The sequence below is a fragment of the Panthera uncia genome, chromosome F2 (genome assembly GCF_023721935.1).
Source record: "Panthera uncia isolate 11264 chromosome F2, Puncia_PCG_1.0, whole genome shotgun sequence".
Lineage (NCBI taxonomy): Eukaryota > Metazoa > Chordata > Mammalia > Carnivora > Felidae > Panthera > Panthera uncia.
The window spans coordinates 16,078,937-16,096,981 of NC_064812.1; the positions used below are offsets into that span (position 1 = coordinate 16,078,937).

Consider the following 18,045-nt stretch of genomic DNA (forward strand, 5'->3'; position numbering starts at 1 on the left):
GCGTCAGAATTTACCCTGTTGCAAGGGATCCGAGAGCCCATGTGGGAAGAAGGTGCAGTGGATTCAATGGTCAGCTCTGTTGTATACATTCTAAGCACTCCATCAGCTCAGGCAAGAAGGTGAGTGACCAATAAGGACTGGGATGGTCAGGGGAGATTTTATAAGAAAAAAGGAAGGGAAAGAAGGGAAAGAAAGAAGGGAAGGAAGGAAGGAAGGAAGGAAGGAAGGAAGGAAGGAAGGTAAGGAAGGAAGGAAGGAAGGAAAGAAAGAAAGAGAATAAAGGAAAGAAAGAAGGAAGGAAGGAAGGAAGAAGGAGGGAGAGAGGGAGGGAAGGAAGGAAAGAAGGAAGGAAGGAAGGGAAGGAAGAAAGGAAGGCAGGCTTCCAACAGAGCAGGGAGGATTTATAGGATTTAGGTGAAGGAGAGGCTTTGGCTAGAAAAGACAAGAGCTTTCCTGGGGAAGGGACAATGTCAGCAAAGAGCATTTGGGAAGAGAAGGACCAATTAACGAAGGATTACAATCCTAAAGAGATATCAACATTCACTTGTAACCAAAAAGCCACATAGTAAAATAAAAGATACCAGTAACCAAAAGATTTTAAATATCTGGTAGTAAATTTCAGGAAACAATCATAGGCTTCCACATGTGATAAGAGCTTATCTTTTCAAGGCACTCTCCCACACGTGCTGTCACTAGTGCTACACCCCAACACCACTGAAATAGCAGTGTGGGTGTTCCTGCTCCATTAGAGTCAAGCTTGTATGTTTTGACCAAGTGACACGGTGAGTGAGTCCAGGGCTGGGACAGGACTATAACTCAAACTGCCTGGGTAAAACCCCAGCTCTACTACTTAGCTGCCGATTAACCTTGAGCAAGTTACTTAAACTCTCTGAACCTCAATGTCTTCATCTTAAAAGTAAGGATCATAATAAGTACATCATGAGGCTGCTTAAGGAGTAAGAGTAAGGTGGTCCACATGCCCCTACTTGTCTAGGAAAATCCTGGTGGTGTCCCTGGTGGCCTCTTTCACTCTGAAAATGGTCATCATTTGGATAAACAATTCTATGGTCATCCTAATTAGGTGAGATTTTATGTAAAGGGCTTAGTACATAAGTACATATTAATTATGTACCTATGATTAATATGTACATATTAAGAAGGCTCTTAATAAAGTTGATCTTCTCTTCCCTTCTCACTCATAACCCAGATCTCTGGTTATTTTTTCCACACACTTCCTCTTGCCAGTTCTTCAAAACAAGTCACCAGCTATTCCTTCTCTGGGAAAACTAGTGAACTGTGAAGTTACCGATAGATTCTGGACAAGGTCTTGGGTGTATCAGACGGGTTTTGGCTTCTCAAATATCAGCATTCTTTCCAGAGTTTGATAATCAGATCCATTAAAAAAGCAAAAAGCACTAAAATCCAACTCTGGCTTTAGGGCAGAACTTCTCACCCTCAACATTATTGACATTTTGGGCTGAATAATTCTTTGTTGCAGAAGGCCGTCCGTGCACCATGGGATGTCTAGTCGCATCTCTGACCTCTACCCACTAGATGCCAATAGTACCCCCACCCACATGAGACAACCAAAAATATTTCCAGACATTGCTAAATGTTTAGGGCAGGGAGGCAAAATTGTCCCTGGTTGAGAACCATTATTCTAGGGCACATAAGATTAACTTTTAGGGATGAAGCCCTATCCCTTGGGGATGAACACTCCAGTTGGGGCCAGAACTGCCTTGGCCACTACCTGCTCCGTTCCTGGCTTATCCTTGTGGTACAGCGGCCGAGTTTCTATGTGCTCAGGAACCAGCCTACACCCAACCTCTGGTATATCCTCCCAAGAATGTAAAACGCTGAGGGCCAGGTGCTCGTAAGACTCCACCGTCTCATCTGCATGGAAGAAAAAGAAATAAAGACAGTTGTCAGCCATAAGTGCTTGCAATGGAACAGTGATGGGCTGTCGGGTGCACTTTTAAACTCTTCCTTAAAGGTTAAATAAATATATTGAGGCACAGGGAGAGAGCAAACGAGCAAAAGAGAACAAGGACAAAAAGAGAATGGAAAGAGGTAGGGGTGGAGTGAAGGGATGGGAAGGGAAAGAGACAGGAGGTTTAGAGAATGGGAAGTGAGATGGGTTGAGAAGAAGACCAGAGAGCAGTCAAGGTCTCAGAGTCCAGGGCTCCATTTGCCCCTTGAATCAGATTTCTCTAGAGTCTATGAACTACAAGCTTGGCTTCAAGACACTGGAAAGGGTATATTTCCTGGAGATTTAAGATTGTTTGCTAATGCCATAGTGTGAGAGGGCCTGGTGAATCAGGGTGACCCTGTACAAGGCGGTGAAATCACACAATATGTGTGCATGGAGGTCTTGTCTTTCCTCATTGTTGCTCCTTTCTAGCAACACACCTGCTCATAGGAAAGGTTCTCTGCTCTGTCGTCTTATCAAAGAAGGCAATACGTAATAAAAACTACTGGTAGAAAAGGTACTTGCAAAAATAACACAAAAATTGTTGGAAAAAAATCAAATTGTTTTGGTAAAGTTCAGAATGGCCTAACTTGACATCTGGAAGTTGAGCTTGGTTTTAGAAAAAGGCCACACACACAGGCAGATCTCATAACAGCAATAATTACAATCAGTAAAAGTTGATGGGAATGAACACATAATCAATGAACTAAATCTTTTGTCATAAAGTTTAATCAGCCGAGTACAGATTTGATGAACATCCTTTCAGATTTCTGGCAGGCAAAAACATGGTTTCATCGTGAAATGTAGAATATGGACCAAGGAACGAAATTGGCTTTAATAGAGTATATTGTGAAAAAATATTTTTCTCAACAAAAATTCATTAATATGTTATTAACACACTATTCAAATGTCAAGTACTCTGCCTGCAAAAACTTTCCAGAAGTTTCTGAAGTCAAAATAACAAGGTGAAAAGAAATGTTGGCATCAAAGTGGTGGGATCAACATAACAGTGTGAAAAGATCCGGAAATACGTCCTTAATTGGGTTCTCTGCATCGGACGCTCTGAACCTAGGTTTTGCAGGTATGTAGCCTGGCACCTATGGATTTGCATCAAATGGACTGGAACGGCATTACAAGAATTGTTCTGCGTCGTTAAAGTAAACGTGGCTTTTCTTTTCTCGTCCAAAATTTAAGAAAGCCTCCCTGGGATCTTCCTGGTATGTCCCACTATGTTATACGGAAAATCTGCTTCTTGGTAGCGAAATAAGAGAGTTGCTGGTATAATATGTGTGAGGGTAATTTGGATCGTGTCCAGTGATTTACCTTATATAATATTTATTTTGAGGTTACTGCCTAACCTTCCAACGCAACACTCCTATTTAGGTGATACGTGCTATAAAAATATCAGAAGTGTGCAAAAATATGTATGAGGAAGTTCATGGTAGCATTGTCTAAAAAAGAAAAAAATGGACACAATGTAAATAAAGGACACAGCCTTAAAAGGGAATATTATAAATAATAGTTCAAGGAACGAAGGAGAATTGTCATAACACCAGCATGCAGCATGCTTATTTCTGAATTTGAGGGTTAGGAGTGATTTTCTACCACGAGCATGAATTACTTTACAATAGATGACTGCAGTCCCCAGCCAGAAATACCACCGGAGCAGGCTTTTTAAAAGAAAAGCAACATCAGCAGGCTACACCGTGGGAGTTACCAGTGTCCTCCTCCGTGAAGACTGTTTTTCCAGAAAAGACCTGGTTTCCTATCTGTATTTTCCCAGGGCGAAAGTAGGGTCCATCCAGTTTATTGTCTTTGCAGAGCTTCGTGAGGATCTCGGTGGGTTTGGAGGTGTCTCTCCAGGCATTGTATCCTTCTCTGAAAAGAGGAAGAAGTATGGATAGGGTGAGGCCTGCCCTCCCCTGGGAGGATACCCTCAAGGTATCCAGTAAAAGGACCACCGAAGTAGGATCCGTGGTTTCCTTCCGATTTCTTGCTGCTCCACACACTTGGGGCTAATGTGTTTTGTTTTGTTTTCTCTCTTTGGTGGTCAATACCTCAGCATCTGCATGCTTGTATGAAAGGCAGGACTTCTGAGTAGCTTGACATAAAAGTCCACTAAGGTAGTTCTTGGTTTTGGTTTTGTTTTTGTTTTTGTTTTAGCAATGTACCTTAAAAAAATTGAGGGGAAATTCACAGAACACAAAATTGACCAACTCAGTGGCATCAGTACATTCATAATGTTGTGCAACCACTGTCCAGTTTCAAAAACTTTTCATCACCCCAAAAGAACACCTGTACCCACTAAGTGGTTGCTCCTTAATCCCTGCCTCTCCTCAGCCATTGGCAGCCAGCCATCTGCTCTCTGTCCCTATGGGTTTCTTGGCATGAAGTTCTGCTTTCGTCCTGTCCCTTGCAGAAGTGCCATTTGACTACTTCTTCTAAAAGGAAAGCCTAGCTCATCCCTTCAATTTCTTTGCTCCTTTCTCCCCCTCTTCCCCCACCAAAATCCTAGTGGAGGCTCATGTCACAGGTAGCGAGTCGATGTGCTGTTTCTCTAATCAGGGATTTTCCTGGTGGTTAGTTTCTCAATCTTCCCAACCCCTTCTTCCCTTAAACACCAGCTGTTTGGTTAAAAAATATTAACTCGCAATGAAATGCTCCCTACGAGCCATGACCAAGACGAGCTTGACTTCTCTGCTCACTGGGACACAGGATCCATCAGAATGAAACTTAAGTATTTAAATAAATCAAAACATAACTATAAAGCAGTTTTCCTACATTGTGCCAGAGGTATAAGGATCCTGAAAACTTCATCCAAGCCATGCCCAGAGCCATACATACACAGGCCTCCCCAGAAACAGGTGCTCTTGTTTGTTTTTGTTTGGGGGTGCTCTTGGGGGGGCTCTCATCTATTTGTGGTAAGTTTATTTCTTCTGAGAAAGAGAGCACAGGCATGAGTGGGGAGGGGGCAGAGAGAGAGAGAGAAAGAATCCTAAGCAGGCTCCATGCTGCCAGCACGGAGCCCCATGTGGAGCTCCAACCCACAAATCATGAGCTCATGACCTGAGCCGAAATCAAGAGTCAGATGCTCAACTGACTGAGCCACCCAGGCGCCCCTATTTTTAAAAATGTACCGAACGAAGGTTGTAACTCCCTTGACTAAACTACCCTGCTCTCTGTTAGTTCTGCCATCAGGAAATTCTTCTGAACAGAAGACACCACACTGGCCTGTGGCTTCCTCCCCTGACTTCAGAGCGAGAAGAGCCAACCATTCTCTGAACGGCACCTTCTCAGGTACTTTGGATGTGTAAACACCCCAGGGCGGGGGCGGGGGTGTGTGTGTTATACATTCACCAGAGTCCCGAAAACTGACCTGGATTTCTAGGCTATCGAAATAATGATTTCAAAAAATACTTAGTGACACTAAATTAGTGTCACTAATGCTCACAAGAGTAGGTGACAACAAGCAGCTTACAAAATGACATGGATAGATAGTATGAGGCCAACTTTGGGGGAAAATGGCATAGGAAAAATCCTGAAAGGAAATACTGCAGACTTTTTTTTATATAAGTTATGTCTGGGTGGAATAGTTTGAGCATAACTTTGTACTTTTCTGTATTTCCTCGATTTTCTGCAATGAGTACATGTTATTTTACATTCAAGAAAACTATTTCTAAAATTACGCCACGGAAATCTAATGAATGTTTTTATATTTTCCTGGCTGACATTCGTAAGATTTTTATTTTTTCTGGAGATAACAGATAAAACACACTTAAAGAAATACAGAGCTGATAGCCTATACTTTGAAATGAAGCAGAATTCAAAATCATCGTAAAGAGTGAGAGCTGGGTCCACTCCTCCCTCTTTGTAAGGCAGGGATAGCACCTCACGGGCTTGAGAGAACTGAATGAGGTGTAGTGTCTGCCATATCCTAAGCACTCAGGAGAGTTCATTATAATTAACTGGGATTTGGGTATTTGTATTCTGCTAATAATTCTCCTAACATCAGTCTTCGCCAGGAAAGTCTGCCCACTGGGCCCGGCCAATTGAGTGAACGTGTATAATTTAGCTCTTGACTCTTGAAGACCCTGCCCTGGGTTCTAAATCAGCACTGCCTCCCCAGCCCCAACACTGGAGTTCAGTGAACCATTTCCCCAACCAGCCCTGCTGACATGGAACCCCTCTGGCACATTCCAGCTGGCCTTCCCAGAGCAGGCCAGTGTGAGGCACGGCTGATGAACGCCAGCAGTGCCCCCCCCCACGCCCCCACCTCCCAGCTCCCCGCAGGAAGAACCTACATCTCGTACTGGCTCTGCAAGCCACAGATGGCTCGATGTCTGCTGTAGAAGCGGTTCTCCAGGTCGATCCGGGTCTCGCCAATGAGGTCATCTGTCCCGATCATGTCATGGTCGTAGATGAGGATGGAGAGCAGGGACTCCTTTGGGAACATGGCCTGGATCTCAAATGACCTGTGGTCCAAGTAAAGGCATTAGGAGTCAACAACATCTGGCAACACAGGGAGCGTCTGCCAGCTCTGCTTTTAGCTAGCCTGTGGTTCATAAGAACTCGCTCAACACTCAGCAACTCAACGAATACTTAGCAGGTATTTATTTGGTTTAGCGTTTCATTGAGACTCGATCAATTTCCAATTCTGTGGTCAGTTTCCAGTAGCCCATAGTCTCCCCTTCCATGGGCTGCACCCTGCAATCATCCAGGGTGACGGCAAGATGGGTGTGAGAAATCTGGAGTGTTTGCTCTTGAACAGAACTGGCTTCCAATGTTTTTTTTTTCTTTTTTTTTTTTTAAAGTAGGCTCCATGCCCAGCGGGGAGCCCATCGTGGGGCTTGAACTCACAAACCTGAGATCAAGACCCGAATGGAGATCAAGAGTTAGAAGTTCAAACGACTGAGCCACCCAAGTGTCCCCTAACTTCTAACTCTGGATTCGAATCTGCAACTTCTCAGGTTTAAAACTTTGGGAAAGTTATTTCATCCCTCTCAGCCTCCTTACGTGTAAGTGGGGATCAATATGTCTTCTTTGCAATATAGCATGGTCGTTACATGTGATATTGTTCACACAAACCACACATTTAGCGTCCAGGTATTCAACTGGTCCCCAATCATTGCCATTCCCTTTCCCCTTCATTGTTCCTTTGTCAGGGAACGTCAGCTGAGTTTGTTTTAAATGAAAACCCCTCTGAAGATGGAAAATCCCAAAAACAGAATTGCAGGACTACAAAGCCATCTCTGGAAAATTCTGAGCCCCTCGACAACAGAGACCTACCTGCCTCCTTCAGCTGCACTGCTGAAGCCCTTGCTTTTCCTGCAGAGAGCACACAATTGAATGTTCCTCTGAACTGGAAGGGATCTCAGGGATCAGCATATCCAACCTCTTCACTTTACAGATAAGGAAATTGACACCCAGAGAACATAAGTGACTTGCCTGCACCTGACCATTAATCAGGTCAAACTAGGATCAGTGCCAGCTCCCTGACCCCTAGCTCTAAGCTCATTCCCTGATGCCACACCAATGCAAGGTGCTGAAAGGAAAAACAGTGCTGTGGGGTTTCCTGGGACAATGTGTTATCCATGCTGCTGAGCATTAGAGGAGATAATTAAGAAATACGTTTTGAGTGGATTTGGCGAAGTGTCTTCTCGAAAGCACAGTCAAGGACGCACCAGTGTTCTCCAGCTGTTTCTAACTCTGGCTGCCCTGGGACAGGTAGGGTGGGCTGGTCTGTGAGCGAGGGGCCAAGAGGAGAAGGGGAGGAAGGGAGAACGGAAGGCCCCGTTACTTCCTTCCACGTCCGCAGGCCTGTCTGGGCTGCTGCCTTGCGGTCAGACCCACTTAGCCCTGGCTTTCACCCTCCACTGTGGCAGCCACTGCAATCCTAGCACAGCCTTGAGCCAATTAACCCTCTCCCGAGAGAAAGAAGCAAAAACACCACAGCTCCACTGACTGTAACAGACTCGGCAGGTCTAGAGATAGGGCTGTTCGGGGAAGAAACCCACGTGTCTTCCACTGGAAGGCACAGCATTGCCTGGGGCTCCAAGATGTCGATTCCCAACTATACTTGATATTCTGGACGTGTCTCACAAGGAAGTCTCCAGCCACTATCTCTGGGGCTGGCTGTCACACAGCTGCTACCAGCAAGGAAGACTTGTTAAGTGGTTAACTACCCTGGCAACCATGACAGGAGACCCAGTTGCTTTGGTCCGTCTTCCCAAGTGGAGTGTTCATAGATTAACCTCTCCTGACTTTTCACTGGAGTGTCATTAAAAGAGCTACCCAAAATAGCTCACCATGGTTGGACTTCCAGTCACTGGGGGAAAAGCTAGGCTTATATCAACTTGTGTGTCAATGAGATACTACCTCTAAATATAACGGCGGTTGAGAAATGAGGAGGCCTTGGGACACCTGGCTGGCTCAGTCAGAGGAGCATGCGACTCTTGATCTCAGGGTTGTGAGTTTGAGACCCACGTTGGGTATAGAAATGACTTAAAAAAAAAGAGAGAGGGAAAGCATCATGAAATGGGTAAAAATGGAGCCTTATTGAAACATTTCAGTACCTCTAAGCTTCAGAGGAAAGATGTCCCATTCATCCATTCTTTTATGTATTCATTTGTTCATTTGACGTTTATTATGCACTCACTGTGTGCCAGGCACTGTGAGTTAAGAAAATGAGGAAATGCCAAAGTCTGTGGACATGCACCACCTCAGGATGATGCAGAGTGGCAGGGCCCATTAAATCCGACTGGAAACTGAAGGTTCATCCATCCATCTGTTCATTCATTCATGCATTCTTTCTACAAATACTTGCTGAGCATTTATCTGCTCTGTTGTAGGTCCTAGGGATGCAGCATTGAAAAGACTAGACCAAGTCCCTGCTCACATGGAGCTTACCCTCTTGTGGGGAAATGAGCGACAGCCAAAAAACACAGAAGCATATCAAGGTATGTCAGAGACTATGAAGGAAAGGAAAGCAGGCAAGGTGCCGGGGGCATCACGGGGTGGAGCCTGTGACATCCTCATTCAGTGAGGTCGCAAAGAGGGATTCCCCAGACCCCAGGTCAGGCACAGGGGCCCTCTACTTTGCCTGCTGGAACACTCAGGACTGAGCCAGCAAATTCTGCCCCTGAGTAACAATGAGAAACGCATCCAACAAAACATCTATGCATGGAGGGCTTCCAGAAGAGGTACCACCGTGCCAGAGGCTGGAGGGAATATTCCATCATCCTCTTCTTTTGTTTACCACAGCCATAAACGGGGGTCATGAAACCAGTCTAATTCATGGCACTGAAGCAGCTAATAAAAAGTGACTACAAAGGACCTGGGAAATGAAGTGCTAGTTACAGAAAAGGAAGGCAATAATAAAGGTCATCTCTGCATCAGGGAAGCAAGGGCAAGTTTCCCTGGCACCACTGTTTTACTCATTCTCATTAATGGGAACAGGCAAGATCATTTATTGCTTCATTTCCTCCAGAGCAATAAAGTGTTAAAAGGTTGGTTCTGATCAAATGTCAGAGCGCCCACTGTGATCACCAAAGTGTAAATGAACCTAAATGAGGCTGATGGAGAGTTCATCTCACGCTCCTTGTTATGCAAGAAAAAGAGAAATTGAATAAAGTTAGGACGAATCCATTGCTAAAATGATTATCACGGGGGAGAGGAAGGAAGCAAATGTGTTCTGAGTATCAACTATGTGCTAGTGGGGACAACGTGCTGTATGTTTAATCATTTAAAGGTCACTGGGAGTCAAGTGTCATTATTAGTGTTTGATCGAAAATCTGGGATCAGAGAGGTTAAGTCTCCTGCATAAAGTTACACAGCCTATACGTGGCAGAACGTAACCCACATCTACCTGACTCCATAGGTAGCAGGTCCACAAACCCAAGGAGAGAACACAAACATGTGCCGCCTCCTGTTAGAAGACAAACAGGGGCAGTAGGGTTGCTGTGAACCGGAGAACACCTCATCCACCTGAACGTGCACAAATGCAACGCCTGTTGTAACACTTCGAAGGAAAGCAAAACACAAGCAGAGGACACAGTTCAATTGGTTTACTTCAGGGGTCACCTCAAACGAGCTGCAAAATTATAGGATGGAAAATCCTTTTGATAGGAGACAAAAGACCAAAGGTGTGGCCCCTTCTCCCCTACTCATGAGCTGTGTGAACTTGAATAAGTTTCTAAACCTTTCTGGGCTGCACTTGCCTTTTGTAAAAAGGAAATCTCTCTGTCCAAAGGAAGGAGGCTGAATCTGATGACCATTCAAGGTGCCTCTTAAATTTGAGATCTAGGAAAACCATTCTTGGAAAACTATGGGCATAACCAAATTCCTAAAGGGACCAAGGAAAGAATCTGGCCCTTCTCCACTAAGGTTAGGTTTGATTGGCTGTTACCAAAGGCAGAGGTCAGCTCTTAACCTCTTGCCACATTCACTCAGACACACAACATACACAGCAGTCCCCCCACAGAAACACAGCAGGAGCAAATGCACACAGGACGGCACATCACGACCCAGATAGCCACTGACCTTCCAAATACTGGGTTCAGTTGTTTGGGGATGTATTTGTCCCGGTCTTTGATTTCTGTTTGGCCAAGCTTGATCACAATGTAGGGATCTGCTTTGCCGTCCGGATCAGCTGGGCTGAGATTAAATGCCTGGAGAGGAGAAAGAGAACCCTTGTGGCCCAGTGGTTCTCAACATTGCCTGCACACTCAGATCACCTGGGAGTTTTAAAAAATATGGATGCCCGCGTTCCATCCGCAGATTCTAATTTAATCGGCCTTGAGCTTTGGGACTTTTAGAAGCTCTCTAGATGATTCTAGTATGCAGCCAAGGTTAAGAACCACCGCTTTAGCCTCTCCATTCTGCCGCTGAAAGAAAACTTATCAGCTTTTCTCAAGTCGAACTTTCCCTAGAGTCATCTCCCCAGTGGAAAGTAGCACTTGACAGAGTAACGAGCACCAAGCTGGACAGGAGCCAGAAGGCATGACTTTGAGTTCTGATCCCATGTCTTAGTGATCTTGGGCATCTATCCGTAAAATCATGGGGAAGGGGGCACCTAAAGGCTCACCCCACAACTGATGGGCTCTGAATCCATGACTCCATCAGGCCTGCATTTAGCACTGGCCAGGTGAGTGATGGTCTGTTTCTCAGAGTGAGGTCTGCTTCCAGACAAGCTGGGCCTTAACTCACCACAGGGAAATGCTTTGTAAGGGAAGACCCGGCGAGGGGGCTGGAGAGGAGTGATAAAATGGAGAAATTCTGCAGAGATGAGAGCTGAGTGAGAAACGATCCTATTTTTAGGACTCTGGCCTACAGATGGAATGTATAAGCACACAAAGCTCTATTTTCCAGGATGTTCATTTGGGCACTGTTTAAGAGCCACATTTGTAAACAACCCGTGTGTCAATTACTTAGGGAGAAACTCAATCCAAAACACCCCTTTCCTCACTTGCTCTCGTCACATCACCGAATTTTAATTCTTTACGTAGCAGTTATCTCCGACATTCATCTCATTTATCCGTTCCTCTGTTGATTTTTTATGCTGTCTTCATCCCCACACCACCCCTGGCTGGTATGTAATCTCCATCAGGGCAAGAGCACGGTCTATCGCATTCATTATATTATCTCCAGGACCTAGAACAGGGTCTTAGGATTTGTTGAAAGGATGAATAAACGGATACTACATTAATTCAAGAAAACACTAGGTGGTTACTACAAAAAAGAGGAACACCTGTATGTACTGATCTGGAAAATATCCAGGTGATACTTAAAAAAAAAAGAGAGAGATTAGTATGTAATGCACGAAGCAAGACTCTGTTAAGTAAATACTTGGATGTAGCTATAGACTAGTATAAATACAGTTGATTCTTAAAAACATGGGTTTAAACTGTGCAGGTCCACTTACACATAGGTTTTTTTTCAATAAATACAGCATAATACTGTAAATGTATTTTCTATTCCTTATGATTTTTTTAAATGTTTATTTATTTATTTTGAGAGAGAGAGAGAGAGAGACAGCATGAGTGGGGGAGGGCAGAGAGAGAGGGAGTGAGAGAATCCCAAGCAGGCTCCACACTGTCAGCACAGAGCCCAACGCGGGGCTCGAACTCACGAACCGTGAGACCATGACCTGAGCTGAAACCAAGAGTGAGACACTTCACCTACTTTACTGTAAGAATACAGTATATAATACAAATGATATACACAATACATGTTAATTGACTGTCTATGTAATCAGGAAGGCTTCCGGTCAACAGTGGGCTATTAGGAGGTAAATTTGGGGGGGTCAAAAGTTATACATGGATTTTCCACTAAGAGGGGCTGACACCCCTCACCACTATGTTGTGCAAGGGTCAACTATAGATCTGGATGTGTTTACATATTCATAAGAAAAGTAAGTTATTTCTGGGCATAGAATTGCAGAGGTGAGGAGATTTGATTTCTTTTTCAATGTAACTTTTAAGTCGTATTATTTTTTACATTTTTGGATGTTTTATTAAACGAAATTAACTTATTATTTAGTTCGTTGATTAAATCTTAGCGTGAGAGAGCAAATCACACAATCACGGTTACTAGCACTGCCAGTGAAACTCACTGACTGTCCCTAATTGCAGGGAATCTATCTTCTCTGCAACCAGGGCCACCACCGACTTACTCTCCATTTGTCCAAGCCCCGCCCGTCCTCCAGCCCACACCCTCCCACCCCCATGCTGCTTCCTGAGCAGGAGCCTCATCCGTACTCCTGGCCTTTGTCTATAGGATACCAGACACATGAAATGCGTGCTGTGGATATCTGCCGAATGAGCAAATAAATAATAATCCTCTCCAATCTCTGTGGTCCAAGATATTTCTCCCTCTCCTTCCTACTGTTCCTACCCTCTATTTCTGGATTCCCCAAAATACGTTCCAGAGAACCATAGTTCTGTGGGATCTTCTGCAGAGGGGGGAATAAAGGTGTGGGGTAAGAAGTTTAGGAAATGCTGCTAAATATTCAATAGTTAAATAGGCTTCTTTCCTTCTGGAATTCTCTCATACCTTGAATGTGCTAATGGGCTTTGTTGGGAAAGGGAAAAATTATTATGGGAAATCTCAGGGGTTGGGAAAGGGAAAAATTATTATGTGCACTATTTCTCAAAGTTATTTGAACACAGGGTCTGTTTCCTGAGGAATGCATATTAATGATCTCTCCCATGCCATAAGTGACCTCCTGAACAAAATGTTGAAAAGGTAGTCTAAACTATCCTATGGGTGGGTGTTTAATATAGATGACCCAGAACTGCCAATGATTCTTTATAAGTACTTCTAATCTTTCCAACTAGATTGTCACTTCCTTGAGGGCAGAGACCCTGTTTTGTTTTGTTTTGTTTTGTTTTGATCACCACATCCTTGATGATTAGAACATGCCAGACACATGGTGCTGCAGAGGACACATGGAGACCGCATCACGGAAAGGCAACATTTTCATTTTCCCTGAGTATTAGCAAATAATTTATCTTTGTTTTATGCTTCATTTGTGTTTCTAAAAAAGGGTGTAGGCAATTTAAGCAAGGACTTGGTATAAAATAAGACTACTGCAATCAAATAAGATTATGAAAATCAACTCCAAGGGCAGGAGATGAAAACAAATACATGAGCCACAAAGGCTCAGCAGAGATTTGCTTTGATTGAACATTAGATCTGGCCCCAAGCTTCCAGGCAATCAGGTCAAAAAGTTTCATAATCAAAGTGTAGTGCTCTCAATCAAGAAACAGACTCTTAACTGTAGAGACAAAACTGCCGGTTGCCAGAGGGGAGGCGGGTGGGGGGACGGGGGGAAGAGGGGATGGGGATTAAGGAGGGCACTTGTCCTGATGAGCACCACGTGATGTATGGAAGTGTTGAATCACCAAATTGTACACCTGAAACAATATTACACTGTATGTTAACTAACTGGACTTTAAACAAAAACTTACAAAAAGAAAAAAAAGTGTAGTGCTCTCGTTATCAGAAAGCAAGAAGCCTAGAGCAGAAGCAATATTTTTCTTGCAAATACACTTGAAATGAAATTTCTCACTGCAACAGTGGAGAGGCATCGCCACGGGGGAGGACTTCACAGGGACGGCTGCCCTGGTCGGCCCTGGTTCTGCTCTCTTGCCTGTGAGCTTCCTGTTCCAGCCTTAATTTGGTTTTCTCTCCAGCTATCAGGCAACCACAGAGAGCAAATGAAGCCACCCAGAGCTGTCTTACCTGCCCGGGAAGTATCTTCCGTAAGTGAAAAGCCAGCAAATGTGCATGTTACCAACCAAACTTCATACCCCTGTTATGGTTTGCAGTGTGTGTTCTCAAAATGCTGTGTTGAAGCCCTAACCCTTAATGTGACTGTATTTGGAGATAGGGCCTTTAGGGAGCTAATTAAGGATCTATGAGGTCATAAGGGTGGTGCCCAAATCCAACAGGACTAGTGCCCTTATAAGAAGAGGAAGAGATACCAGGTCTCCCCTTCCCTGTCTGTCTGTCTGTCTGTCTCTCTCTCTCTCACACTCTCTTGCTCACTCACTCACCCTTGCTGTGTGTGCATGTGTGTGTGTGTGTGTGTGTGTGCGCATACATGCGCACAGAAGAAAACCCATGTGAGGACACAGTAAGGAGGTGGCCATTTACGAGCCAGGAAGGGACACCTTACCAGAAACCAACTCTTATGGCTTGATCATGGACAACCTTGATCATGGACTTCCAGCCTCCAGATCCATGAGGAAATAAATGTCTGTTGTTTAAGTTACCCAGTCTGTGCTATTTTGTTACGGCAGCTGGAGCAGATTAAGACAGTCCCTCAGAGTAAACAAGGGTGGCTTACCGCGACAATGTACACCCTGATCAGGACTTTGACCGGGTGGTTGGGAGGAACCCCTTGCTGGATTCTCAGCTGCCCACAGTCCTCAATGCTGGAATCCGTGGGGCTCTTGTAGATGCAGAAGGAGCCCTGGAACCGCAAAGCATGACTCAGTGAAACAAGACGGTCATGTGGCCATCAAAAGCCATCGAGGGCATAGTGCTGGGAAAATGAGCATCGCCTGGGACCCAGCATGACCTGGGCTGGCATTACCCTTGCCTCTGGGTGTCCTCAGGCAACTCATGTAACCTGCTTGTATCTGAGCTTCTTCACGGGACATCAGGGAATCGGTATTGGTGCAGTGACACCCCCCTCACATTGTCAGGTGAGGAACATAAACAGGAGCATCAGATAGGATGCTGAGTACCTTATACAAAGGGGCACTGAGCTCGTACTTTCTCCCACCACCTCCTTCAAGCCTGACTGCAGTATTTCCTATTTTCAGATGCCACCACTGAGGCTCAGGGAGGTCAAGTATAAGATCATGAAGCTAGCTAGGATTATGAAGAGTGGTGAACTGCGGTACCTACACTATTTCCAACGTGCTGCCCTGCATCACATGGCCCAGCACACCTCAGTTCAGAGTAAGTGCCGACCCCTGCTTTGTGGTACTGCCACCAGGAGTCTGCCAGAATGAAGGGCTAGTGTTGTTTGATGGTTTAATTATCCAATTGGTAGATCTGTATAGATCATATATTGGGCAGGTCAGGGGTGGAAGAAGCAAAATAAAATTCAGTGATCCTTTTAGGTAACAACTCTATCTCCTTATATCCCATCAGACTGAGTTCCAACTCATCTCCCTGGCCACAAACCAAATATCTCAAAAGACAGGGCTAAGCCTTATTGAGTTCTAGAAAGGGTCTTGTGTAAAAGACTAAGGGATTTTCTTACACACTTCCCACACCGCAGTTTCATTAACAGAACTGAGTCGTATCTGACATTTTACAGACAGGAGACCCAAATAAAAGAGTTAACTTAGAACTTGCCTTAAACTTCCCTATGACCCGGTCCCCATCGAGGCCATGGTCATCCCCTGTAGATTTGCCTCTGAAGAGTTCAAAGGTTTTCACCCAGTCTTCAAAATGGTTGAATTCACTCTCAAGGTCACCATCATATATCTTTAGGGAGAAGGGAGAAGAGTGAGATCAGAGGAAGGAAGGCCCAGGACTGATTAAATGAGAAATGCCAAGATTCTCCAAAACCAGCCTTGATATACACCCACTGGAAAAATCTAACAAGCCACTGTTAATTTATTGTTAGCAAGATAAGGAATATGATTGAGTCAGCACTCCTAGAACTAGCTACCACTCTGAAATTTATAAAACCTTTTGGATAAACTTTGAAGTTCCAACAGTGTGGCTACACCAAAATTAAAAAAAAAATTAAAAATTTTTAATGTTATAAATTATAAATTTTATAATTTATATTTGCAAATTTATAAAACCTTTTGGATAAACTTTGAAGTTGTAACAAGTGTGGCTACACCAAAATTAAAAAAAAATTTATATGGCTATAAATATGAGAAACTTTTTTATAGTGAATTGATGTCATTTGGTTGTTGGACATAGACTAATATTCTGAAGACATTCAAATCAGTAAATGTTCATTAAGCACCTAATTCTTTACACATAAGGTGACAGAATATTTGTTTTTGTTACCATACATACAGTCATGGATTTTTCAAGTGTGAAGTTATGTATATACACTTTAGAAATGCAAAATCAAGTTGAGTTTTAGGTTTGGTAATATAATTGAATCACATAGTCAAATTTCCTATCAAAATTACTTATCCAAATTTGTTATATGTAATTTTCATACTCCCAATTTTTTTTCTTTTTTTTTAAAGTTTACTTATGTATTTTGAGATAAAGAGGGAGAGAGTGTACATGCACATGAGCAGGGGGAAAGCAGAGAAAGAGGGAGAGAGAGAGAATCCCAAGCAGGCTCCATGCTGTCAGTGAAGAGTCCAATTCAGGGCTCGACCCCAAGAACCATGAGATCATGACCTGAGCCAAAATCAAGAGTTGGATGCTTAACTGACTGAGCCAACCAGGAGCCTCAATGCTCCCAATTTTCATATTCATAAATATGCCTCTAGCTAATAGCCTCTGACTAATGTTAAGATTGGTCTGACAGAGCTGACTGTAGGGAGAGTTAAAAGTCCTGCTATTTTGATCATATTTTGAGCATGATAATGTCCATCTCTGAGAGCTGAGCCAAGGGGAACTCATCCACTGCAAATTACCTTGCTGGATCCAAGTTAACCAATATAAGTTATGCCCCTTCTTAATATGAGGACATGGAAAACAGAAAATTAGCAAGCTCCATTGTTTGGGCTTGCATGCTTGTTAAGGTTCATTTCTCTGCATCCATGATTATAATGAAGACAAAGGAAGTTAGTTCAGACAAAGGCATTACTAGGATTGACTGACGCAATAACAGAACCCGCCTCCAGAGCCTCCCACCCCATCCATGGCCAAGAGGGCTGTGTCCACACACTTGCAAGACCGCCAGGTTGGGGATTTCTTCTTTGAGTTTCTTCTTGAGCATTTTGTCTTTCTTCTTCTTTGGCCCATCTTCTATATTCACCACCACCTCGTCTGGTTTCACCCCTGTGGATATTTAATGGAAATTGTTAGGCTTCTCAGGGCTGTTGAGAAGGAACAAAGTCAAACTCCCTCTTTCCCTTTGTTCTGGCATGTATGTCATGACTTTTGTTTCCAAAAAGAAATAGCAACATTTCGCTGCAGGATTGGGAGGAGATGTCACTCACATAGCAATGCATCAGATGCACATCAGATCCCCCCCGGGGCCAGGCAATGTGCTGGCCTGTCCTGGTATATGTAGGAATTCATTAAACTAGGCACAGAGAGGGAAGTAAGTAAGCTGCCCAGTCATCCAACTAGCTAAGAACAGACCCAAGTTGGACAGCCTCCAAAGCTTTTAGTTGTATTTCCTCTTAGATCTGCTTAGGGACTTGAGATTCAACTAGTTCAGCAACCTGAGGCTCGATATGCTAAGGGTCTTGCAGCAAGTCACAAATGTAGTTAGAGAGATTACTCAGGAATCTTCCAGGAGCAGTCTCTAAGGAAAAGACCGCCTGACACAGACCCCTGGCTCTGCTATTTCCCAGCCATGTAATCTTGAGCGGGCTCCTCAACCTCTTTGAACCTCTGGTTCATCATCTGCAAAG

At 44.0% G+C, this 18,045-nt stretch overlaps 1 protein-coding gene across 1 annotated transcript in view; it reads right to left on the bottom strand.

The window, feature by feature from the left end:
- Positions 1-18,045, bottom strand: part of FER1L6 (fer-1 like family member 6) — a 140,637-nt gene that overhangs the window by 35,037 nt on the left and 87,555 nt on the right. The window contains exons 28-34 of the mRNA XM_049633507.1: positions 17,352-17,464; positions 15,839-15,970; positions 14,817-14,942; positions 10,508-10,635; positions 6,271-6,441; positions 3,687-3,847; positions 1,751-1,893 (exon numbers count right to left, since the gene is read on the bottom strand). Coding sequence (XP_049489464.1) covers positions 1,751-1,893; positions 3,687-3,847; positions 6,271-6,441; positions 10,508-10,635; positions 14,817-14,942; positions 15,839-15,970; positions 17,352-17,464 — 974 coding nt within the window. The remainder of the gene's footprint in view (positions 1-1,750; positions 1,894-3,686; positions 3,848-6,270; positions 6,442-10,507; positions 10,636-14,816; positions 14,943-15,838; positions 15,971-17,351; positions 17,465-18,045) is intronic.